Below are 26,529 nucleotides of genomic sequence, written 5' to 3' on the forward strand. Positions count from 1 at the left end.
GTGTTTCTTGAATATTTCATATATTTTAATATCACACACAGATGAAAGTCAAATTTGTGATGCAAAACTCTCTCTGTGTTTTAGAAATTCAACTCCCTGGTTGGTTTGTTGATCAGATGTTTCCATACCAGCAGCCTAAATGCTTTTTAAAGTTTAAATTAGTTTTAAAATGAGTATTCATGTAGTGTGTTGTGGTATAACGGGCATTGGAGACACACACAAATCATATTCTGGAAAGACCTTTGAGAGACTGATACCAGAATAGAGCCAACATTTTCCATGGCAACCATTATTTCAGCCAAAATACCATAGTTACTACTAATAACTATGGTATTTTGGCTGAAATAAGGGTTGCCATGGAAATTACTACAGTTAATGTAATAACATTCAATTCTGTAATAAATTAACATTTTAAGGGTTCACACAGTAAGTGAATGTAGAATAATGAGCTCAATTCAGACTTTGTCATGGCTTTTCCCTGTGCATTACTTTTTTCTTTTTTTCTTTCTTTCTTTTTTTTTAACTCTTTCCCTGCCATGGTTTTTAAAAAAGTTGCCAGCCACCACCAGCATTTTTTATCATATTTTTTTCACAACATTTTCATGGCCCCCAGAACATTATGTCGAATGAATATCTGAACATGCAATATATAAAAAGAAAGAACATACACTCTAAAAAAAATGCTGGGTTGTTTTAACCCAATTTTGGGTCAAATATGGACAAACTCAAAAGTTGGATCACAAATTCAATTAAAAAATGTAACCCAATGGCTGGGTTTGTCCATATTTGTCCCAAAATTGGGTTAAAACAACCCAGCATTCTAGCTTCATGCATTCTTTTTTATCAACACTTGAATCTGGGCAAGTTTCATAAAAAAAGCAACATTTTGAGAAAAAAGCAGAAAAAAACGCACATGGATCGGATTCAGATCGATGATCAAACACAAATGGAGTTGATCGAGTCCATCAACAACCCCAACGTTTTACAGTCCTATAGCTTATCCTGGGTCAACATTTCATTGGTAACATTAGGCAGTTTGGATGTATATGCTGTTTAATGTTGATGATCGCATTATTTTACATATGCATCTGCTTACATATGATATCGCTAGTTTCTGCTTCTTCTTCGCCTGTGTTTTGATCTGGAGATTCAGAACTCTTTCTGAAGATGTGTAATAGCGTCCCCCTACCATATAATAGTGAAAACAGGGAAAGCCGGAAATTTCCGTCAATGGTGGGGAAAGAGTTAAAGGGGTAGTTCACCTAAAACTCAGTGTTTTTTGCCCATGCAATGAAAGTCAATGGGGTCCAAATTTTTTTGAAGTTGTTGAAATATTCATAATTTCTTCATGCTTAATTTTTAAACTCTGCAGCAAAGGTGTACGTTTGACAATTTACCCACAATACCATCTGTTTCTCGACATCAACTCATCAGCTCATTATCACATGTGATAATGAGCTGATGAGTTGAATCAGGCGTCTTTGATTAGGGAGACAAAGAAAACGTGCAGTGTTGTGGGTCCTTCAGGACAGGTTTGGGAACCACTGACCTAGGTAACACCGAATGCTTTTGTTAAAATCTGAAGCGTGACATGCCACATTTACTGTGTGAAGTTCTTCCGCTCACTTCTATTCTCTGCATCTGTTATTGCTTTTGTTGAGCATTCGCTCATAATGCGCAGTCTGAAATGGGTTTTTCAGAGGAACGCTGAGCTTTGAAGCGCTGTGAGTTGGCTGTCTGATGGAATGAGGGAGTTCATCTTTGTTTGTAATGATGTTCATGTTTTGAGAGCGTGTGAGTTGGTGGTGACAGCCGTTTTTGTTGTCACAGATAATGAGGACGGAAAACAGCCCTCTGTCACTGCATCGCGTGTGTGTGTGTGTGTGTGTGTGTGTGTGTGTGTGTGTGTGTGTGTGTGTGTGTGTGTGTGTGTGTGTGTGTGTGTGTGTGTGTGTGTGTGTGTGTGTGTGTGTGTGTGTGTGTGTGTGTGTGTGTGTGTGTGTGTGTTTGTAATACTCTGCATCTGGTCCCAGTTTAAAACCGCAGTTACTAAATTACACTGCGCAGACTTTTCCAAAACATATGAACGTTAAATCTACAGAGAAACAGGGAGATATGCGGTTTTTAATAGCTTCAGTGTCACTGTTTGCATTTATCAGCCTCCGTAATATCATTCATGAAACACAAGCAGAGCACACTTCTGTGTAAAACACTCTGGATGTAAATTGTCATATTAAAGCACCCGTATTATGTTTTTTTGTGCATATTAACTTTAATGTAGTGTGTAATATAGCTGTTTGTGACTGGAAAAGGTCTGCAAAGTTTCAAAGATCAAAGTGCATATAAATTAAGTTATTGTCTCCCAAAAGAAAGAACCGATTCTGAACTGCAGAAACTAGTCGTCAGCAACTCCAGTTTTACTTCCTGCACGAACCTACTTTGTAACACATTTGCATAATGCAAGTCTATGGTTTTCATTGGCTGCCCGTGAACAACATCTACTTTACCACGCTCTCAAACACTTGTAAACATGTCGAGAAGACGCTGCTTTCTGTGCTGCCAAATCCACTTTGCATGAACTTCCAAAGGATGAGGTCTCGTCGTAAAACCGACGCCAGTGTAAAGGTCTTGCTCACCGAGTCAGAAATTTCCAGATGCTTTTTTTCGTATTCGTCATCCTAAAACTTGAGTCTGATGCATATTAATTAATACGTTGCGGAAAAAAACGCAAAACAATACAAGATGGAGTCTTCAAGCAGTGAGGATGATTTTGATGTCCTCTATCTTCTTAAAAAGAAGATTTCCTGAGATTGCGTAGAGAGGAAGGAGAGTTCCACCTGCGGGATTATCCCGAGCGATTCAAAGTTTACTTCGAGATGTCAGTGGCTCAGTTTGATGCTTTGCTAGCGATACTGGAGCCACATATTAAAAACAAGACTACCAATTTCCGTGATCCAATTGATCCTGAACAGTCGTGGATTTTGGCGCTTGCTTGTTCGGTGGCTCTGAATTGTCAAAATACCCAACACGATCTCATGAAAGTGCTTATCTATACAACATATGTTATTTCTCGTACCATTTATATGGCAAAAAAGTTTTTTTGCGTGCATATGCTACACATTAAAAACCCTTGGGTAGGATTAGGGGGGGGGGGAGTGCGTGCGTATTACACGCCATAAAGTGCGTATCATATGCACGCAAAAACTTTTTTGGGCGTATAAATGGCACAAGAAAATAACATTCGTCGTATAGACCTTATGCGCCACAGAAACAAGGGCGCCGCCATCTTTAGAATATTTTCTTTGAACTTCCGTTTTTGCGGTCGCTCTGTATAGGGATCTCCCAGTCACGTGACCCCTAGCCGCGTGTCATCCATTTTGACGGAATGCATCCGTCAGCTACTCAGTGGCAATGGATCTATTATTAGGGGTGTGTAATATATATTATTATTATACTTATAATATAGTTATTAGTATAATTATTTTATAATTAGCCTAAGTATTTGCAATACTTTGCACTTCAGTATTGATATAATTGCGTGCGCAAAATATCTCAATATTGAACAGAATCTCTTTTTTCCCCGTTATCTATTATTAGCGCAGCGGCCGTCAGCTAACTCTTCACGTCATATCATCGCACTTATTAGCATCAGAAAAAGATACAAGAGGAAGATAAAGGAATTAGGAATCAAAGATCCATATGAAGCACCACAAGTTCTTTTTTACAGGCATTAAATGTGTAGAAAAACTTCCTGAAATTGAGTTCGGTGACATTTACAGCTAACGTTATTCACTTCCCATCACGCTAACGCTACACCGGAGCTTCAATAAAAGCATAGCAGGCTATCGGTATCACGAGTCCGGCTGGGTCAGCAACTATTTGATTTGGACACCAGCGCGGAAGGATTTTTCAATCATCACCGCAAGGTTGGTCAATGTATTTTAATCACCAAATTATAGTAACGTTACCTGTAATAATTTTTTAACTGAGTTTACAGGGAAAAGCACAAAACAAAATCACCTGTTTATTGCCACCAACCACTTGTTTCTCCGTTTTATTTATTTTGGGATACGGTACAAAGATATTCCTTTTGTATGATCACGTATCTGATCGCATCCAACTGCACAGCATCGCTCGGGCATGATAGGAATATTTCACGACGAGCTGTATATCACCGGCGGTTTAGCATTTTCTATTCCGTCAAGATGGCTGCTCCAAATGGCGTGACGTCACGCGGGACGTCCCTATATGGCATAGACTGTCCATGAGTAATTAATGGAAAGTTAACAAAAGTTATCATAAGGATTGTAATGTTTAATGCAGATGTCTTAACAAATGAATTAACTTAATTCATAAATGCGTAAGATCGCTGTGAAAATACAGACCGGAAGACAAAAGACAATGAGCGCAACGCTGAAAAGGGGCGGGGCTACATAAGGTCTATAGATACGCACTTGATTGGGCTCAAATACCTCTCAAAATGCTTACTACGGATGCGAAAAACGCAGAAATTGAATCTGATCCGATATTTTTTAATGACGGACGAAAGTTTCGGAGGCTGTGTGTAAATGTGATTGATGCAACGTGAGGTCGTATTTATGTGCAAGGACCTTAACTTTTCATATATCAAGTGCTGAGAAAGATCCGGAGCTGAAGTGGGAGCCAGATATGGAAATTAATATTTTGTTTACGACATGTACTGCAAGCTGTTGACCAATCATAACAGACCGGGCCGTCTGACCAATCAGAGCAGGCTCTCAGAAAAAGAGGGCTTTAGAAAGACTGAATCTTTTATCGAACCGTTTCAGACGCTGTGAGGAAAGAGGTGATGCTGCAATGGATATTATGAGAAAAAAAATAAAGTGATTTGGACCTTGGATGCATATAAACCTATTGTAGGAGACTCCTAAGCAAAATTAGGAGGCTTTAAAATGGCATAATAGGGGCACTTTAAATTCAATGTTAGAGTGTTTGTTTGTATTTTGTACAAATGATGCTTGTGCTTAATGAACGAGTCCCTGGCTTCACACAGCCAAACCCAGAAGCCAGTTTTATTGGTGCTCTTTTATAGCTCTGAAAAAACTTAGTAAGAGTTTTCAATTGTTTAATTTAAGTATCAACTTTAAGATGTTACTCTTTAAAATGAATTCGAGAAACACTAATGAGTCAATAGTTAAATGAATGTGAAGCAGCTCAGATGATTTCAAGACTTTGATGAGAAGTCGTTGAGTAAGTTCATGTTGAGATCTTTAATTGAGTTTTAATTGCACACAGTCATTGTGGAGAACTGAGGCACATGAGATCTTTTTCTCAGGAGAAACATCTCAATGTGTTCTCCATTTAATCTCAGTGCTCTCTAGGCCCTGCTATTGAAATATTGAAGATCTCTTTTTGTATTTTATTTTTCTATTCTTATGTGGACAATCGCAGAATGAATAGAAGACGGCTTTACTGTCAGAATGAATGTTTTTACCATGCTTCTGACCCAGATGTTCTTTTGGGAACAAAATGTCTCAACAGCGTTTCTAGAGGTTTGATACATTGATAAAATACTCATCTTCGAGGACATCTTCAAAAGAAAAAAAACACTTCAAAAACATTTTGTTATCCTTCCAGAGAAGTATCTCAGCTGTGCCACAGTTCAGTGATGGTGTCCAATGATAATTCCATAGTATCATGAGTTAATTAATACATATATATTTTTAATTAATATAAAAATGTATATATATCATTTCAATAATTATAGAATTTATATCACAGAGTTTATATAGAATGTATATATATATATATATATATATATATATATATATATATACATTTTTTGTATTCATCAAAGAATCCTGTTTTTTTTTTACATAACTGTTTTCAACATTGATGATAATAATAATAAACATTTCTTGAGCAGCAAATCATCATATTAGAATGATTTCTGAAGGATCATGTGACACTGAAGACTGGAGTAATGATGCTGAAAATTCAGCTTTGATCACAGAAATAAATAACATTTTAAAGTATATTCAAATAGAAAACTGTTATTTTAAATTGTAATAATATTTCACAATATTACTGTTTATTTTTGTATTTTTAATCAAATAAACGCAGTCTTGGTGAGCATAAGAGACTTATTTTAAGTCTCGATCACAAACTTTTGAACGGCAGTGTGTATATATATATATATATATAAGTATTTTATGGTGTTCGGGTTAGTAGTATAGTATAATTAGCTGTAAGAACAATAGAAGTGAAAGGGAAGTAAACACGTGTGTGTCCAGACAAAGTCCAGCTGAGCTTTAGTCATGTGTCGTGTGTATGATGGATGAGTGTTCACATGAGTGTTCATTAGAACAAACACAGCTATTGTCTGTATTTAAATGAGCATGTGTTGGGCTGATATTGAACACGCTGTAAACACACACACACACACATATATACAGCTCGATCTGGTTGCTCCTGATAGCTTTGAAGTGCCGGCTGCTCTTGGCGGTGTGTGTCCTCACGCTGGGTCAGTAATTAAACGTGATATTTATCATAGTGCCGTGTGTAAATGATGAGTCTGGGGACGAGTGATAAACACTGTTGATTATAAGAGCTCATCCACGCTGCGTTGCCTCTCCTTGACTTTGTGTGTAATACACTCACAGACGCACATAAACACACACAGGAAGTGGAGTGCCGTGTGTCTTTTCTGTTTGATCTATGATCGGATTAATTACCTCTGCTCTTATTAAAGGAATATTCTGGGTTATTTTAGACTCAATGTTTATCGACAGCATCTGTGGCCTGCCATTTGAGTACTAAAGTCTATTGGTTGATTGGTTGATTGATTGATTGATTGATTGATTGATTGATTGATTGATTGATTGATTGATTGATTGATTGATTGATTGATTGATTGATTTTGGTACTTTCTGTAAGGGTGATTATTAATATAATTATTAATATAATAATGAACTTAATATGAATTAATGTGGTTATTAACAATAGTATTAAATATTGATATTGTATACATTTTTTTATGATGTTGCATTATTTGTTTATTTATTTGTTAATTCATTCTGATGCTCATGGTGCTTTTTGTGAGGTTAAATATAATTTTTTTTTTAATTATTATAATAATTAAATGAATTAATAAATTACATTTAAAAGTAATAAATTAGATTATTAATGATAATATTATATATTGATTTTGCTGCTTTTTCTCATGATATTGCATCAATATTAGATGTTCCCTTGTTTGTTTCTATTTTTTTATTTTTTTATTTTTTTTTACTAATTCTTGTGATACTTTTTTTTGTAGGGGCAAAGAGACAATAGTTATGAATTATTGAATTGAATATCATTTATATGAATTTGTTTGATTGTTAACAGATATATACCAGTATCAATTTTGCATTCTTTCCTTCATCAGTACTTGAGATTCTTGTTTTTTTTTGTCATATATTTAATTATTTGACATTCATGATACTTTTTATATGGTTAAAGACACTACATATTTGTAAATAATAATATAATTATAAATATAATAATAATAGGAATTAATTTCATTATTAAGAATATTATATATTGAAATATAAATATCTATGCTGGATTATTTTCTCATGCTATTGCATCAATATTTCATTGTTTCTATTTATTTATTTTTATTTAATAATCTGACACTATTAATTTTTTCTTATATTATTATTTTAATATTTTAATATTTATCTGCATTCATTTTATTTCTCCGGTCCAATTATTGAAGAAGCAGCTTGTGTGAGTGATATTGGACAAAAGTGAAGGCAACCATGTGCGATACACTGTAAAAAATAATCCTGTCAATAAATCGGTAAACTACTGGCAGCTGTGGTTGCCAGCATCATACCGTAAAAATACGGTGTGTTACTGTTTTTGAAATCAACAGCTAAATACCATTTTGTCAGCTATAACTATATGCTGTTTCAAATTTATACTTTTATACAAAAACAGTAACAAACCGTATTTTTTACGGTATGGTGCTGGCAACCACAGCTTCCAGTAGTTTAACCTTTTTTTACAGGATTATTTTTCACAGAGTTAAAAACCGACGCATCAGGTTCATTGCCCCATGGACTTCCATTATGAATTCATAGTGTAAACACGATTTCTGTTCATTTTTACAAACTGAGGGATTATTCTGTGCAGTGACTGACGGCGTGTCACAGATGCCATCGAATGGGGGTTAAGTTGTATTTAACCTGGAATATTCCTGCAGTTCTGGACCGCTCACCGTTCATCAATAATACACTCACAAGCTCCGGAAGGTTAAGCTGATAAACGTGACCTCTCTCGTGTTGGAAAGGTCCCAGTCTGGTCCTTAAGCCCCATTATTAAGAGAGTTAATCATCTGAACCAACACTGGACTCGCTGGCACCTGAGAGGTGAGCCGATAGAAGAGGACTGGAGAACAGCCAGAGAGAGAGAGAACGCGTTCAAAGGACTCTCTCTACACTTTATTTTTCCCTTATAATGTTAGTCAAGGTTTCTTATAACATAATATGGTTTTCCATGACAATGTTCCACCCTGTCTCTGACCTTTACTTCATCAAATGCTCTCTGCATTTGAGCTGAATGTGAAATTGTGATACTACATGAACCAGGGATTTTATCTTGTTCAAAACAACTCATCCGTCCATCAAGTTAGTCGTTTGTTTGTTCTTTCATTTATTCTGTCAATTCTTCATTCTTTCATTGGTCGGTTCATTTGTTTGTTCAGGTGTTCATTCATGACATTATTTACCGTAATTTGTTTGTTCATTCGTTTATTCAGTCATGTTCATTTGTTCATTCATAATTTATTTGTTTGTTCTGTTTACTTTTCGATTTATGTGGTGTCATTCATTCATGTTCTTTGATTTTTTTTTCATTCTTTCATTCGTTTGTTCATTTATTTGATCACATCTTCACAAATTTTTTTGAATTCATGTTTGTTCTTTTGTCTGTTGATTCATTAGTTTAGTCTTGTTTATTTGTTCATTCATTAGTTCATTCGTTCATCTGTTTATTTGTGTGTTCTATTATGCATTTGACCTTTACATTCTTCACGTTATGGTTGATTTTCGGATGCATCATGATTCTCTCTTCCACAATTCTGAATTGATTCAGAAAACTTGATTGCATCGAATGTGTGCTAAGGAACGTGTGTTTTGCTTGACTGTGCGGTTACATCTGCCGGTGTTTCAGCTTTTTCTCTTATAAAAATGCTGCACAAAGGCCTTATTTGTTGTTTGGAAGTGTAATGAGGGTAACTATGTATAGATATAGATATATATATATAAAAACTAACAACTTAGGCAATGAAAACAAAGTGACAGGAACTAAATGCAGGACACAGAAACACAGGAACAATAGGAACAAAACTAAACTTCAAAATAAGAGTCAATTAAACAAGACAGGGGAACACAGGATCATGACAACATAAAATTATCTGTTGAATGAGACAAAGATGATTGTATTATGTTTGATTATTTCAGTCTTTTACTTTTTTCTTAAATTTTGTGTTACTCGCCATTCCTTTGTAATGTGAAATTTCTGAGTGAAAAGTGCTTCACGGTAAATCCTACAGTATTTTTTTTTCAGTGTATTTGCTTGTATGTTTTAAAACTATAGTTAGATAATTCTTAGCCTACAATTTTTTTTAATTCAAAATTATATATTATAAAATAATATTTTAAAAAGTATGATTATTAATACGAAAATAAAATCCATCACATAAAAAAAGTTACACAAAAAAGTCTTTATCCTCATAAATCCATAAGAAAAAAAATGTAGATCAAGAATCGTTTTCGAACCATGATTCCCAGAATCGGACCGTGTCTCCCGCCCACAGGCTACTTTAGGTGTGTTACTTTGAGGCCTTCTGTTGGAAGAGTATCAGTTTTGTTTGTGTGTTTTTATCATAGACTGTGGTTTTTATAGAGTAAACAGGACAGAGCTGTTTGTGTGTATAAGATTAATCAGGGATTTGAATTAATGAATCATCTCAGCAGATAATTTGTCTCATAATAACATTTGCAAACACAACACAGACCCACGGCCCCGCGCTCCGCCATTAGATCCCGTGGCTGTGCCGTGACCCGTTAATAGAAGCTAATGTACCTTACAGAGAGTTAATTTGGGGTGAAACTGTGTGTGTGTGTGTGTGTGTGTGCGTGTGTGTGTGTGTGTGTGTGTGTGTGTGTGTGTGTGTGTGTGTGTGTGTGTGTGTGTGTGTGTGTGTGTGTGTGTGTGTGTGTGTGTGTGTGTGTGTGTGTGTGTGTGTGTGTGTGTGTGTGTGTGTGTGTGTGTGTGTGTGTGTGTGTGTGTGTGTTAAGAGTCAGATAAGAGTTATGAGCTGGACTGCGTGCCATAGGACGGGTCAGCGGGCATCTAATGAAGGCATTCCATAATAATCCGACACTCGCGCCATTGTCTTTTTACTGTGTGTGTGTGTGTGTTAGTGTAATGTTAGTATCCGCTATATGTATTGATGACTCCAGGGATCGATACGTCCTGGGTTACGACCCATCCATTATGTGCACGTGTGTGTCTGTGTGTGTGCTGTTGAAGATCTCTGCATTTGTGTTGGACGTGAAATTCTGCTTTATTTATTTATTCATTTATTTATTTATTTATTTTATTTTTTATTTTTTGTTCATTCATTCATTACTTTGTTATATTTCCATTCATTAATTCAGTCAGGCTCAATCTGTCCACTTATCGGTTTATTTCTTCTTTGGTTCATTAGTGTGTTGATTTATCCATTCGTTCATATGTTCATTGCTTTTTGTTCAGTCGTTCATTAGTTTATTACTTAATTCATTTATTCCACAATTTGTTCATTCATTACTTTAATTCATATGCCTGTTCCCTCATGCCTGTTCCTTTGATTCATTAATTGTATATCGATTCATCCATTCATTATTTTGTTAATTCTTTCATTAGTTTGTTCTTTTAATCGTTCATCTGTTCATTTGTATGTTCATTCCTTCATTAGTTTAATTGATTATTCTGTTCATTCATGTTAATTGATTTTTGTTCATTCACATTGTTCATGAATTAGTTCATTCATCCATTCTTGTTTAATTCTTCTTTAATTCATAATATACTTGTTCGTTCATTAGTTTATTTGTTGTTCTGTTCACTTTTCTATTACTGTGTTCTTTGATTCATTAGTTTACTGATCGATTCATTCATTCATTCTTATGGTTGTTGATTCATTCATTAGTTTATCAGTTAGTTTGCTCTTTTTTAGTTTGTTTGTTAGTTTATTGATGTAATACAAGTTTGTTCTTTTGCCTGTTCATTTATTTATGCAGTCGTGTTCATTTGCTTGATTGTTCATTCATTAGTTTATTGTTTGATTCATTTGATCATTCATCTTCATTATTTTTTTTCATTCATTCATTAGTTCCATCATATGTTCATTAGTTAGTTCATTAGTTATTGTTCATCTGTTCATTTGTGTGTTCTTTCAGTAGTTTGTTAACTGATAAATCTGTTCATTCGTGTTCATTATTTTTTATTGATTCCCATATTCTTTCATTTGTTCATTGATTAGTTCATTAATCCATTCTTGCTGATTAATTTGGTCATAAATTCATTCATTATTTTGTTAATTCATGACTTGTTTGTTCTTTTGTCTGTTCCTTCATTTATTCACTCATGTACATTTATTGATTCATTAGTTTATTTGTTCTGTTCATTTGTCTGTTTACTTTCATGTTGATTGATTCAAGTGTTTGTTCATGTTCATTGAATTTTGTTCATTCATCCAATCTTGTTTGTTTGTTGATTTATCTGTTTATTCATCTATTCATTCTTGCCTTAGTTCATAAATTCATTCATTTGTTCATTAACAACATATTTGTTCGTTTGTCTGTCACGTTCATGTGCTTGTTTGTTCATTCAATAGTTTGTCCATTCATGTTAATCGATTTGTTTGTTGACATAATCTCTCATTCATTTGTTCATTCATTCATTCATTCACGTTTGTTCATTAGTTCATAGTCATTCATTTGTTTGTTTGTCCATTTATTTATTCATCTGTTCGTTCATTTAATAGTCTGTTCACTCAAAGCAACGAGGACGAATGGTAGAGAGAGTATAAGAGAGATCTCATAACGTCATGATTATTTGAACTTGGAAGCTAAAAATAACCATCAGTTACTCCATTAACCAGGGATCAGTTGGAGACAACCGTAAGATCCTGTTTCACAATGAGACCCAAAAACAGCCCTGCACCAGTTTGAGTGTGTGAAGCCTCTCCGGACCCAAGACGAGAGATATAAGAGGCTGAAATATGATATTTGTGAATAAATTGGCGTAATGGGAGTTTCTGTTGCAAAAGTTCAGAAGTTTATTCTGCATTATTTATTCTAAAACTAACTTATACTCATTTCATAGTGTTTCAGTTAGGCTATACTCTACCATTCAAAAGCTGGACATTTTTTTTTTAATGTTTTTAAAAGAAGTCTAATGCTCACCAAGGCTGTATTTATTTGCGCAAATATTATTACAATTTCAGCTGTATTGATGCAAAGATGAATTTTCAGCATCATTACTCCAGTCTTCAGTGTCACATGATCCTTCAGAAATCACTCTATTTGCTGCTTAAGAAACATTTATGATTATTATCAATGTTGAAAACGGTTGTGCTGCTTATTTGTGGAAACCATGGTACTTTTCCAAATTTCTTTGAAATAGAAATCTTTGGTAACATTCCTTGTACATTTTGAACAGTATAGTGAACATAACTTATAATGCCAGATGTGCTGGAATTGATGTTTTGGAAATCCATCATCTAATCTGCTTCCCCACTCACTTCCTTAAAGTCACCATGAAATCTAAATGGACAGTTCTTATTATTGCAGTATTTATTATAAATGATTTATCTGTGCACATCTTTTTTCTTTTCATGCGACCTTATAGTCGTTAATCAAAATCCCTCCCTCCCTTTTGCAGCGTCATCTCTTCTCTTCTCTGATGATGTGTTTACTGGCGTGGGGGCGGGGCAACCTGTCACTCACATGACATCCACCAATAGCAAACCACAACCATCCAATCAATTCCCCATGGACAATATCAAGTCCCGCCCTAATTTATTTCTTGTTCGAGAAGCCGTTTCACTTAGATATACGTCACAATAGGGAAGAAAAGACTATCACGACTTCAATTTCATGCTGATTTTAAGGCTCACGCTGTCTGTGTTGTGTTTTTGTCCCAGGTGATGATGACTTCCTGTTGGGTTTGGGAGAGCTGCCAGAGACCTTCCCGAGCGACCCGCCGGAACCTCTCCCACACTTCCTTCTGGAGCCGGAGGACGCTTACATCGTCAAGAACAAAGCTGTCAATCTCTTCTGCACGGCCACGCCAGCCGCACAGATCTACTTCAAGTGCAACAGCGAGTGGGTCCATCAGAGAGAGCACACGATAGAGGAGCGGGTGGACGAGACGTCGGGTCAGTCACACACACACACACACTTCATTCACCATCACTCTCGTTTATGGGTCGGAAACATTATGGCCTTTTCTGAGGTGCAATAAAAACGTGATAGCTCTGGTTTATTCATGGTTTCCATTGCTAAAGGTGCTGCTAGAGAGATAGATAACCCCCTCCCTGACTGTGACGGGTGCGTAGCTCACCTCACATATTTAACTCTACCATGATTTAAATTGGTTATTTTGAAGTTTAATTTAATATGGTTTGTTGTTTTATTTTATTAATTCCCCTAGTATAAGAAATAAACACAGGACAACTTATCAAGTTAACAGTTTATTAAAGTTTGAATATATAGAAGGGTGCACACTACTAATATTCTTTGCTGTTAAACTCTACCTGAGTCCTAGATTCCTCTGGTCCATGGAGTGAACGGCTGCATTCCATGTGTCAGCAAACAAAGGGAGAGGCGGGGCATCAGCCTCCAAACTTGTACTGCTCCAGAGGAAATTGGACTGTACCATCGTAATCCAAATCGGAGGGGGATCTTTTATTTGATTTCATTTAGTTTCATTTTGTTTTGTTTGTTTGGAGTAGGTTGTGTATTGTGCTTTAAGTACTTGATGGTATTTTGTTAGGTACGATACAGTGTATATTTTGTTGTAAATATTATTGTTAATTGGGGAACGTTTTCTTTTGATGATTACCTCTATTTTTGTTTGGTAGAGACTAAGGGGTATATCTAGCAGTGGTGGAAGTATCAGAGGTCAGATCAGTCCAGACCCAGTAACATCATGATCTGCTGACCTTTAGTATTTTTGTTTGTTATTTTGTTAACAGGGGAGATTTATTTTTGTTAGTTTCAGTTAACTTCCAGCTTCAGTTTTTGATTTTTATATGGACTTTATTTTTGAAATGACTTTTATTATATCTGCCCCTGTATATAATTTATTGTTTTGAAGAAATAAATCAATCCATTCACTGCCTGTCCTGCCTGTTCTTGGCTACACCCTTACAAATGGTGGCAGCGGTGGGATGTGCCAGTAAAGGACAGTGCTGAGTAGTGGCAATATGGCTCCAAAGAAACTGGCACAGTTCAAGCAACGAGATGAAGCAGTGTCGGTGGAGGAGTTAGTGAAGGAGCCAGCGGCAGTTGGAGGAGTTTCACAGATGGCTGATGATCCTGGTCAACTGACTCTGCAGGACCTGGCAGAGATGTTTCGTAAAAATATGGCATTTCAGCAGCGACAAGAGGCCCAAATGGAGCGGGAGGCAGCTCGGCAGGAGCAACGCTGGAAAACAATGCAGCATCAATTTAACCTTCTCAGGGAGGAAGTGGATATTCGCACTACCCCTGATCCTGGAGGCTTGTTAGGACCTGATCTTCCTTCCGAGATGCCAGAGAATGTGTCCAATGCCTCAGTGGTCGTTGCTCCAGATCCTGTCCGAGGTATGATTGAGCCCAAGTTGCAGAAATTGCAAGATTCAGATGACATTGAACATTTTCTCACCACCTTTGAACGAATAGCTCTGGCCTGTAAGTGGGTAACAAGTGAGTGGGCCCTTCGGTTAGTTCCCTTATTGACTGGTAAGGCTAGGAGTGCTTTTGTGCACATGGACATTGAGGAGACGTTAGACTATGACAAAGTAAAATCTGCCATATTAAGCAAGTATGCCATTAATCCTGAAACTTACCGTCAAAGATTCCGGTCATTAGAGATTGAGCCTGATGAGACTCCAAAAGAACTTTATGTACGACTTCGAGAACTGTATGGAAAATGGGTTCAGCCCAAGGGGAAGACTGTTGAGGCTGTGGGGGAAGTGCTTATTTTAGAGCAGTATTTGAGAATGCTTTCACCAGAATTGCAAGTATGGGTAAGGGAACACAACCCTGATACAGCTGTTCAGGCGGCTTCCTTGGCTGATGTTTTTGTAGCTGCTCGCTCTCGTTCCCAAGTTTGGTATTCTGCTCAAAGAGGGAATAGGGAAAATAGGAGTTTGTCAACATTTGGTCGAGGTGAAGGTAAATTTAATTCCTCTTGTAAGAAGCCTAAGGTTATAGATAGTCAGTTCTCTAGGCCTCTACCTCAGTCTAGTCAGGTGCCCATTTGTTACTATTGTGGACAGGAAGGGCATAAAAAGCCAATGTGTCCTAAGCTATCTGTTAAGAGTTCCCAAATATGTTCTGTACCAATAGAAAAGTGGACTCCACCGCAGAGCCTGACTGTTCCGGTAGAAGTGAATGGGAAAAAGGTGAATGCATTAATAGACACTGGTAGTATGCAGACGCTGGTGGAAAATCATTTGGTGCCAAAGTATTCAGAAGAGAATGAAGGTAGTGTTGTCATTAGATGCGTTCATGGTGAGGAGCAGATTTACCCTACAGTAAAAGTGCAGGTGGTGGTACAAGAGCAACCTTATTTGTTGAAAGTGGGAGTAGTAGAAAAATTGCCATATCCTGTGATTTTAGGGCAAGATTTTCCTCTGCTGTTGAACCTTTTGCCTGGTAACTCTGTTGGTAGTATGGTGATGACCCGAGCTCAGGTTAGGCAGTCTATGGATGAGTCTGAAACCTTTAAGAGTCTTCCATTCTTTGACGCTGAGCTGGAAGCTGGTCCAGTTAAAGTAAGGAAATCGAGAAGGCAGAGAAGGAAGGAGAAGTACAGATATGTGGAAACTGAGGGTCAGGTACAGGGTGGAAAGCTGGATGAATTGGTTGGGTTTAAGATTCCCAGTAATATGGCTGAGTTGCAACAAACTGATCCTGTTTTGTCTTCACTGTATCAACAGGCTATTTTGACAGGTAAGGGAGAAGGTGTGAAGTCTGTAGAGGGTAGAGTAGTAGAGAGGTTTGTTCTTCAAGAGAACGTGCTGTATCGACAACAGGGAGATGATTTACAGATGGTGGTACCTAAGGCAGTTCAAAATATAGTCCTAGGTTTGGGTCACTCCATTCCCTGGGCGGGTCACCTGGGTAGGCAGAAAACGCTGGCTCGAATTAAGAAACATTTTTATTGGCCTGGCCTTAGAGCTGATGTTGTAAAATTCTGTAAAACCTGTCCTGAGTGTCAGTTGACCTCTAATAGACTCCCCTCTAAAGCTCCTCTTCATCCTCTTCCAGTTATAGGAGTCCCATTTGAACGATTTGCTATGGACATAGTTGGTCCAGTTGAGAAAAGTAGAGCAGGGCATAGGTTTATGTTAGTGGTGAGTGATTATGCTACCAGGTATCCAGAGGTGTTTCCTTTGAGGACTATTGGAGCTAAGCAAGTAGCTACCTGTTTGATTCAATTGTTTTCTCGGGTAGGATTTCCTAGAGAGATACTGACTGATTGTGGGACCAATTTCACCTCAAACCTCTTAAAGCAAGTCTACCAGTTATTGGGCATAAAGGGCTTGAAATCTACGCCGTTCCATCCTCAAACGGATGGATTAGTAGAGCGGTTCAATCAAACCCTCAAAAGTATGCTCCGTAAATTCATCAATGAGACCGGTGCAGATTGGAATCAATGGTTGCCTTATTTGCTCTTTGCATATCGTGAAGTACCCCAGGCCTCAACAGGTTTCTCACCCTTTGAATTGTTATATGGCCACGATGTGAGAGGACCACTGTCACTGTTAAAGGAGACCTGGGCCGGTGAGAAGGGAGAGGGGGAAGAAATAGATGTTGCATCCTTTGTCGTGGCAATGCATGAAAAATTGCAAGGAATGACAAATTTAGCTCAAGAGCATATGGCAGAGGCTCAGCAGAAACAAAAATCCTGGTATGATAAGTCTGCAAGAACTCGTTCATTTGTTCCAGGTCAACAGGTGCTTGTGATGTTGCCCACAGTGTCCAGTAAGTTGTTAGCCAAGTGGCAAGGGCCTTTTAAAATACTCAAGCCATTGGGACCTACAACTTATGAGATCTCAACTCCAGGACAAGCCCGTTCGAAGAGAATTCTGCATGTAAACCTTTTGAAAGAATGGTCCCCTCGGAAGGAATGTCTGCTGATTCGGTCTGTGAAGGATGAGGAAGAGGTGGAAGAGCAGTATTTTCCTGTTCAGAATTCTGCAGTGCTCAATTTAGATCATCTCTCTGAGTCCAAGCAACAGCAACTTCAGTCTCTGTGTCATCCTGAATTGTTCCAGGAGGAGCCTGGTCGAACAAAGCTGGTAGAGCATGACATCATCTTGAAAGAAGATGCCGTTCCAAAGAGACTGAGTTATCGTGTACCTGAAAGATTACTTCCAGCCCTTAAAAAGGAATTGGACTTGATGAGTTCTTTGGGGGTGATTGAACCTTCCAAAAGTGAATGGTGCAGTCCTGTGGTCTTAGTACCTAAAAAGGATGGAACTACAAGATTTTGCATTGACTTTCGATATTTGAATTCCGTTTCGAAATTTGACTCGTACCCGATGCCTCGTATTGAGGAATTGACTGAACGGCTGGGTAATGCAAAATATCTGAGCACTGTTGATCTATGTAAAGGTTACTGGCAAGTGCCTTTGAGTTCCAGATCCAGGGAATTGACTGCTTTCCGGACTCCTTGGGGCCTGCATCATTTTACGACTATGCCTTTTGGCCTGCATGGGGCTCCGCCCACTTTCCAAAGACTAATGGATCAGGTATTGCATGGCTTGTCTGATTTTACCTCAGCCTACCTTGATGACATTGTGATTTTTAGTGAAACGTGGGAAGAGCATTTGAAGCATTTGCAGATGGTTTTAAGACGCATACAAGAAGCAGGACTAACAATCAACCCTGGTAAATGTGCCCTGGCAAAGAAAGAGACTGAATACCTTGGGTATGTCTTGGGGAATGGGGTCATCCGGCCACAAGTGGGGAAGGTGCAAGCTATTAAGTCCTGGACCCTACCTAAGACCAAGAAACAGGTGAGGTCTTTTCTCGGATTGGTTGGGTGGTATCGTCGATTTGTGCCCAATTTTTCTTCGAGAGCTGCGGCCCTAACAGATCTGATTAAGAAGAATTGCCCAAATCAGATTCAGTGGACGGAGCAGGCCCAGAGAGCTTTCCAGGACATTCAAGGAGCGCTACAGGAAAGCCCAGTGTTGCACAGTCCCAAGTTTGATCAACCATTTGTTTTACAAACCGATGCATCAGGAGTTGGACTAGGAGCAGTGCTACTTCAGGGAGAACTGGGAAACTATCACCCTGTGGCTTATATTAGCCGAAAACTGTTTCCTAGGGAAGTGCGCTATTCCACTATTGAGAAGGAATGCTTAGCAGTGAAATGGGCATTGGACTCTTTAAGATATTATCTCTTGGGCAGGCATTTCACTTTAGAGACTGACCATCGAGCACTCCAATGGTTGAACAACATGAAGGACACTAATGCCAGGATAACCCGCTGGTATTTGTCTCTGCAACCCTATCAATTTACGGTTCTCCACCGGCCAGGACGAGAGAACCTTACTGCTGACTTCCTTTCCCGCCATGTGAGCGAGGAACCGGAGGTGGGGGAGAGTGTGACGGGTGCGTAGCTCACCTCACATATTTAACTCTACCATGATTTAAATTGGTTATTTTGAAGTTTAATTTAATATGGTTTGTTGTTTTATTTTATTAATTCCCCTAGTATAAGAAATAAACACAGGACAACTTATCAAGTTAACAGTTTATTAAAGTTTGAATATATAGAAGGGTGCACACTACTAATATTCTTTGCTGTTAAACTCTACCTGAGTCCTAGATTCCTCTGGTCCATGGAGTGAACGGCTGCATTCCATGTGTCAGCAAACAAAGGGAGAGGCGGGGCATCAGCCTCCAAACTTGTACTGCTCCAGAGGAAATTGGACTGTACCATCGTAATCCAAATCGGAGGGGGATCTTTTATTTGATTTCATTTAGTTTCATTTTGTTTTGTTTGTTTGGAGTAGGTTGTGTATTGTGCTTTAAGTACTTGATGGTATTTTGTTAGGTACGATACAGTGTATATTTTGTTGTAAATATTATTGTTAATTGGGGAACGTTTTCTTTTGATGATTACCTCTATTTTTGTTTGGTAGAGACTAAGGGGTATATCTAGCAGTGGTGGAAGTATCAGAGGTCAGATCAGTCCAGACCCAGTAACATCATGATCTGCTGACCTTTAGTATTTTTGTTTGTTATTTTGTTAACAGGGGAGATTTATTTTTGTTAGTTTCAGTTAACTTCCAGCTTCAGTTTTTGATTTTTATATGGACTTTATTTTTGAAATGACTTTTATTATATCTGCCCCTGTATATAATTTATTGTTTTGAAGAAATAAATCAATCCATTCACTGCCTGTCCTGCCTGTTCTTGGCTACACCCTTACACTGACACACACTGGTTTGTGTGTTTTTATGTAATGTTATCAGAGCTCTCAAGGATTTTTTATATGACTGCTATATGACACTGAGATTAAGGCTATAGTCACCAACAACTATGGCCAGAGACACAACCTAGATGACTGACTGTCATTGAATGTCAAATCACATAATATAGTGATTATACAATACAGATCGTATCGAAGCAGCTTCATGGTGATAACCAGGAAAATAACAGTTGCAAAATGCATAAATCATGAAACAAATTTAGTTTTAGCTGTAAAGCAGCTGTACGGAAGTCAAGAGTCATTATTCAGCATCAATTATGAAACAAATTCAATTTATCTACTGTATAAAGTGGCTCTACAGAAGACAATAGTGTCATTATTCAGCTCAGTATAGTTATGTGTGGATTCAGTTTAGTTCAATAACGGTGTCAATGTTCAATTCAATTCAATTCACATTTATTTGCATAGCGCTTTTCACAATACATATGTTGCAAATTTATTATTCTGCTTTACAGCAGAATTTTCTGTTTGCATCATTGATAATTATTTTCCTGTTTATTGTTTAAAGCTCTATATGGAAATAATTGACTTGACTTTATCCAATGCAATTCAGCTCAAATTTTGTTCTCTTCTAATAGTGGCAGTAACGTAATATTAATTGACCGTTCGCAAAGACCCGCCCCCTTTAGTTACTGTTGCTATGTCTGACAAGCTACGCCGCTCTCACACCACACCACTCACGCATGGAAATATACATCGCGGAGCAGAGGACACTGACAACACTTTCAACTTTGGTCAGTTCTTAAAGAAATTTAAACAATAAATACCGTTTTGTGGCTCTTTAATGTGTCTGTCAGATCGCTGTAGAGCATCAGTTATAGCTGCTCGTGAACCGATCATCTCTTCCTTCTAGTTCATTTATAGTATCAAATAAACATGAATGAACATCAGAAGGAATGTTGTTTTAACCGCGGAAAGACATCAGTACACTCCGCTTCTCAAGTTCAAATCCTCCAATGTAAATCTACTATCTCTCCTGACTGCTTTGTCGGACAAAATGGCGGATTATGATTGGTCAGATCGCCTGTCAATCAAACTCCCTGCGAAGGGTCAATTGACTTTTAAACAGATTATACAAAAGAAACAAGATTTCAAGAGAAACGATTAGACAAATAATAAGATATTCACTCTTAAAAATACAGTTTTTTGATTGGCATTATGGTTCCATGAAGAACCTTGAAGAACCCTTGCACAAAAGGTTTTTAGGCTGTTTAAAGATTCTTCACACGAACAAAAATGCTTTTTTAAAAGCTTTTATTCATGTAGACTTACTCTTAGAAACCATGGTTTTTGGTTATTCCTGGCACCTTTGTTGTTTTAAGAGTGTTGTTAAATCTGGTGAGTAAATGACAGTGTCTGTTTGTTTTTTGGTCACAGTCCTGTGGCTCAAACAGTATCCTTCACATGGCCCTAGAATCAGCATGTGTTCAATCAACAGGGAAGGCATGAACTGATAATATGTATTACTTACGACATACTTACTATCATAGAAGATTGTTTCCGCCACTGAGAAAAGAGAGTTTATATCACACAATTCTGATGGGGGAAAAGTATGAATTGCGAGATTTAAACACGCAATTGCGAGAGAAAAAAGTCGCAATTACCTTTTTTTTTCTGTGGCGGAAACACGCTTCCATAGCGTATATCTTCAATGCAATGTCACTTTAGATAAAAGCATTTGCCAAATGCATAAATGTGTTTTTCGACAATGTGAGAACAGAATACAAAGTATAAGCCAAGAACAGTGTGTGATCCAAGTCCACTTTTGGTGATAGTCAAAAGATAATATGCTGTAATTCATACTTGAAAGGTGCAAGTACAGGTGTAAGTAATTTTTCCCCACTTCCAAAATGTTTTAAGAAATCTTGAACTTGCAGTACCATCATATAAACAGCATGAGTGCTGCAGAGCTCATGACAGCAGCAGAGAGACTAATGCTGCCGTATTATTAGCATTATTGGTTGCTGTATTGGTCTATTTAGGAAGATGATTTAATGATAGACATCAATTGAAGATTTTTAATTATTTACCATCCTTTTGTGGCCAGGTATAGTGAATAATCTGCTAGATTATCTATCAACATTTTGGTCTCGGTAACGTTTTTTGAAAGATGTCTTTTCTGCTCAACAAGGCTGCATCTATTTAATCAAAACAGTATAAACAGTAATATTGTGAAATATTATTACAATTTAAAGTAATTTTCTATATGAATATATTGTAAAGTGATCAAAGCTGAATTTTCTGCATCATTACTCCAGTCTTCAGTGTCACATGATTCTTCAGAAATCATTCTAATATCATTCTGATTTGCTGCTTAAGAAACAATTCTGATTATTATCAAAGTTGAAAACAGTTGTGCTGCTTAATAGTTTTGTGGAAACCATGACATGTCAGGATTCTTTGATGAATAGAAAGGGGAAAAAAACATAATTAATTTGAAATAGAAATCTTTTGAAAGATTTTTTAAATGTCTTTTGTCACTTTTGATCAATTTAATTGTCATTGCTGAATAAAAGTATTAAAGGGGTGGTATAATGCCCCTTTCACGAGATGTAAAATAAGTCTTTGAACTCCCCAAAGTGTGTATGTGAAGTTTTAGCTCAAAATACCCCACAGATATTTATATATAGCATGTTAAAGTTGTCACTTTTTGAGGGTGAGCAAGAACGCACCGTTTTTGTGTTTGTCCCTTTAAATGCAAATGAGCTGCTGCTCCCGGCACAGGGGGCGGAGCTTCAAAAGCTTGTGTCCTTTTACCTCACACACACATGCACTGAAAATGTCAAGGTTTATGTTCAAACCGGAGTCAGACAATAATGGAGAGACTCAAGAAGAAGTGACAACATGTAGAAGCAACAGGACATTTCTGAATGGTTAGTTGATTCTTTTAGCTTATGTGTAGTTATCTTCTGGTCATTGATTAGCATATTCTGTCATGATAATCTATAAATCGTGTTCCGGGGGCGGGGTTTATGTACATTTTAGGGTTAGTGATGTCACGAGATGTATAAAGTACTAGAGACCCATACTTGAGTAAAAGTACAAGTGCTCTATTAAAACAGTGACTTGAGTAGAAGTTGAAGTGCTCTTTAAGCACCACACTTAAAGGGCAAGTTCGGTATTTTACACTTAAAGCCCTGTTTACAGATCGTCTCTGATGAAATAGAACGGTTAAGATTAAAATTTGGACACATGCTCCTGTCCCGAGAATTTTAGGTAAAGTTTTAGTAGTTCTACTTCGTTACTATATAGCCTACATCTCTGCTAACCCGGGAGGAATGTCGTGTAGTCCCTACCAGCCGTTTGTTGTAGTTCTTAAAAAACGATTTCTTTAAAAGCAAATATCTCCCTTTGCTTTGAACTTTGAGCGTTGTAACTTTGCAGATGTTGTTTATGCTCCAACAGCAACAACATTACACACTAACTAAAGTTAGAAAAGTGAAATCATACTCAACCACCTCTTTAATTAATTTACTGACCCCAAACATTTGAATAGTTTATGAACCTGTTGTTGACTTTAACTAGCTGACTTGAATGAGAAAACTAGCTGTGGAATAATATTAATGTTTGCTATAGCACTGGTTTGCAGCAGCACTGAGAATGCAACATGTATGTGAGAATTAAAAGGAATGCAAGCATTCACGTTCACGTATGGACCTAATGTTTGCTATTGAAGAAACACCGCTGTGCATTTCAAGGTTAGGAAAGCTAGCAGCCCTTCACTAACGTTCAATCATTCAGACTGAGAATAGCATGTATTGGCTGAGGCTGAAGCGCAATCACCTCACCGCAGGAGAAACCGACACGAGCCGCTCTCGGTGTGGGCGAGCGGAGAGCTCAATTCATTACGCAGAGGTTAACAAGCTCCTATTGAGCTAATGACTCTAATGGATCTTTGATATCAACCCGCCGCAGTAATTCTGCTCTAATATCTCTGTGGTGGAAACTTTACTGTCATAATCACACCTCGGATATTACTCGGGGTCAGAGCGTGTAGTTATTATGGGACCGGCTGCTCCAAACACTGTCGTGGAACTTTATCGAGGGGCCTTAATGTGCGACAGTTAACGTTTATCATAAAAAATGATGGCGTGTGAGAGAGAAAGAGATTTAGAGAGAGCGAAAAAGAGCAAGAGAGGTATAGTTTATGCTTTTAATTAGATTTTCACTCTCATGGTTGGTCCAGGCCTGTCTTTGTTCGCCGGCTGTAAGCTCCCTCTGGCATCGCTATGTATCTCTATTTGGAGTGGTGTAATATCGTTATGAATCAATTTCATTGTTCATTTTGGCGATTGTGAGTAAACAAGGTTAAATCTGTTCCATGCCATGAAATGCTGGTGTGTAATCGACTCATAGTGTGTTTGATGAGTGTTTTCTGTGTCTGTGTGTGTATATATATAGTGCAAAAGATTCAAAATGAGACTCATTATCTTGTCGCTGCGCTCTAGTTTAGAGTTGACATGAAACTGAAGTTGCAATAGTCTTTTCTTCTCTATTGTGAGAGTTAAACGGCTTCTTGAACAAGAAAAAAATTAGTGCGGGACTTGATTTTGGGGGGAATTGATTGGATGGTTGTGGTTTGCTATTGGTCGATCTCATATGAGTGACAGGTTGCTCCGCCCTCGTCATTAGAGAAAAGAAGTGATGTCGCTACAAGAGGGAGGATTATTTTGCTTAAAGATTACAAGGGCACATGAATAAATTTGTTTTAAAATATTAATGTGCATGGATACATTATTTATGATAAATATTGCAATATTCCATAAAAAAATAAGAATTGTCAACTTTGATTTCATGGTGACTTTAAACAGACTTGTTAACATGTTCATGCAATATAATGCCATTCAGAAACACATTCACAAAGTCAAGTAAGTTTCCACTGATTTCTGGAAATGAATAATTTATTATGTGGTGTCTGATAGTACTACTATAGGACAAATATTAAATTAATTTAATTATTTAAATATTTAAATATCAAATATCAATTAATTCGAGCTCGTATAAAAAAAACTGCATGTATAATAATTATAATTCGAAGAAAAAAAATATTTTTATATCAATATATATTTAAATTGAACGTGACAGACGTCCCAAAGAGAAATTCAGCAGGAATTCAGTTTGCTGCCAGTTTTAAATTCATATTCACAATAATCCAAAACAAAAGCGTGTGTGCTTACAAATCTTATTGTGAATGCTCCACATTCCATTATTGCTGTCATTGATTTTCTGTCTGTTTTTACACACGTGTGTGTGTGTGTGTGTGTGTGTGTGTGTGTGTGCGCGCATGCTTTTACATGCTTTGTGTGTCTTTTTATGCTTGCAAGTCAGTGCTGTATTGAAATTCACTCAACAGTCTAGTGTTAGGGGTGTTTTTAAGGCACCATTACTGTTGCTACTGCTCATAGTGATTTGAACAAACCTCTAACACTTAGGGCCCTATTGTAACGATCTGAAACGCAAGTATCAAACGCGAAACGCAAGTAACTTTGTGGGTGGATCTCGGGCGCTGTTGCTATTATACCGGCGGGATAAATTACTCTTGCGCCCGACACAAATCTAAAATGTGTTGGTCTGAAGTAGCTTCATTACTCATAGGTGTGTGTTTGGGCGTAACGTGAAATAAACCAATCAGAGCGTTCTCTCACATTCCCTTTAAGAGCCGGCGCGCTTGTTCCACGGCGGATTGCTATTATAACGGCGGATTTGCCGGCACACACCAGGAGCGAATCACAGCCGAGGAGACCGACGTTCTCGTCAGGGCCGTAAAACACAGAGAAATTACATTGTATGAGGATGATGGAGAAACACACCCAAATAAGCTTTGGTTAAACAGGCGTATAATAATTTGGGTAAATCTGTAAGCTAGATTTATGGCTATTTTTTTTCACATCTTGGACACAACATTGCTTTCCCTTGTAATAATGGTAATAATGTAAATAATTGGTTTCCTTGTAATAATGTAGCTATGATTTGCAAAAATGAAAACTGCTGCGTCCGTTTATATTAGAGAATCAAAGTGTATGTGTGTTGTGCACACGCTACATATTGGCCAAGCATGCGCCCTTAAAATAGCATATGACTAACGCGCAAGGTTTTTCCCGCGCAAGGTTTTTCCTGGTCTGTGGCGGAATTGTTTTCTGAAACTGCAAAATATCACCAGGGAACTTTTACGCCGAAACACGCCTCCTCTTCGCTGAACCGCCCCGGGAGCGCAAGTTCATTCCCTAATTTACCGGCGTGCGTCTGTGGAGGGAAAAGTCGGCTGTGCGCCGGGTGTAAAATAGGAATGATTATGCGTCGTGTACAAAGTCAATTGCGCTGGGTGCAGGATAGGGCCCTTTATGTTAAGGTTCAGTGTGTCATACTCCAGTGTTTGAGCTCCAGGTATGAATAATTCCTCAAATCATGTGTGTTGTAGGAGAGGAGTGCTGTTACTTTACTATCTGATAAAACAGGTGAAAACATCCAACAGACTTACATTGAAGGAGCGACCCGTGACTAGAATATCACAGAGACTTGACCAATAAGCAACCTGTGAGTTTTGCACTACACAATTAATTATATTATCCAAAGGTACATCAGCTGGCAAACCATTAAAGGCTTAATAGTCTATGTAAAGGGAACGATTGTGGTGGGGAGTTTGCTCAAACTATGGCAGCGATACAGCGAATAGTTGTTCTAAAAGACGGCGCCGTCCGCGGAGCGCTTTGAAAGCTTACTGTCAGTTAAATGCTATTC

The 26,529-nt window shown here is 37.7% G+C and overlaps 1 protein-coding gene across 1 annotated transcript in view; it reads left to right on the plus strand.

The window, feature by feature from the left end:
• unc5ca (unc-5 netrin receptor Ca) overlaps window positions 1-26,529 on the plus strand; it is a 157,167-nt gene that overhangs the window by 38,230 nt on the left and 92,408 nt on the right. The window contains exon 2 of the mRNA XM_079606544.1: window positions 13,220-13,453. Within this exon, the coding sequence (XP_079462670.1) occupies window positions 13,220-13,453 (234 nt within the window). The remainder of the gene's footprint in view (window positions 1-13,219; window positions 13,454-26,529) is intronic.

This window comes from Phoxinus phoxinus (genome assembly GCF_949152265.1).
Source record: "Phoxinus phoxinus genome assembly, chromosome: 3".
Lineage (NCBI taxonomy): Eukaryota > Metazoa > Chordata > Actinopteri > Cypriniformes > Leuciscidae > Phoxinus > Phoxinus phoxinus.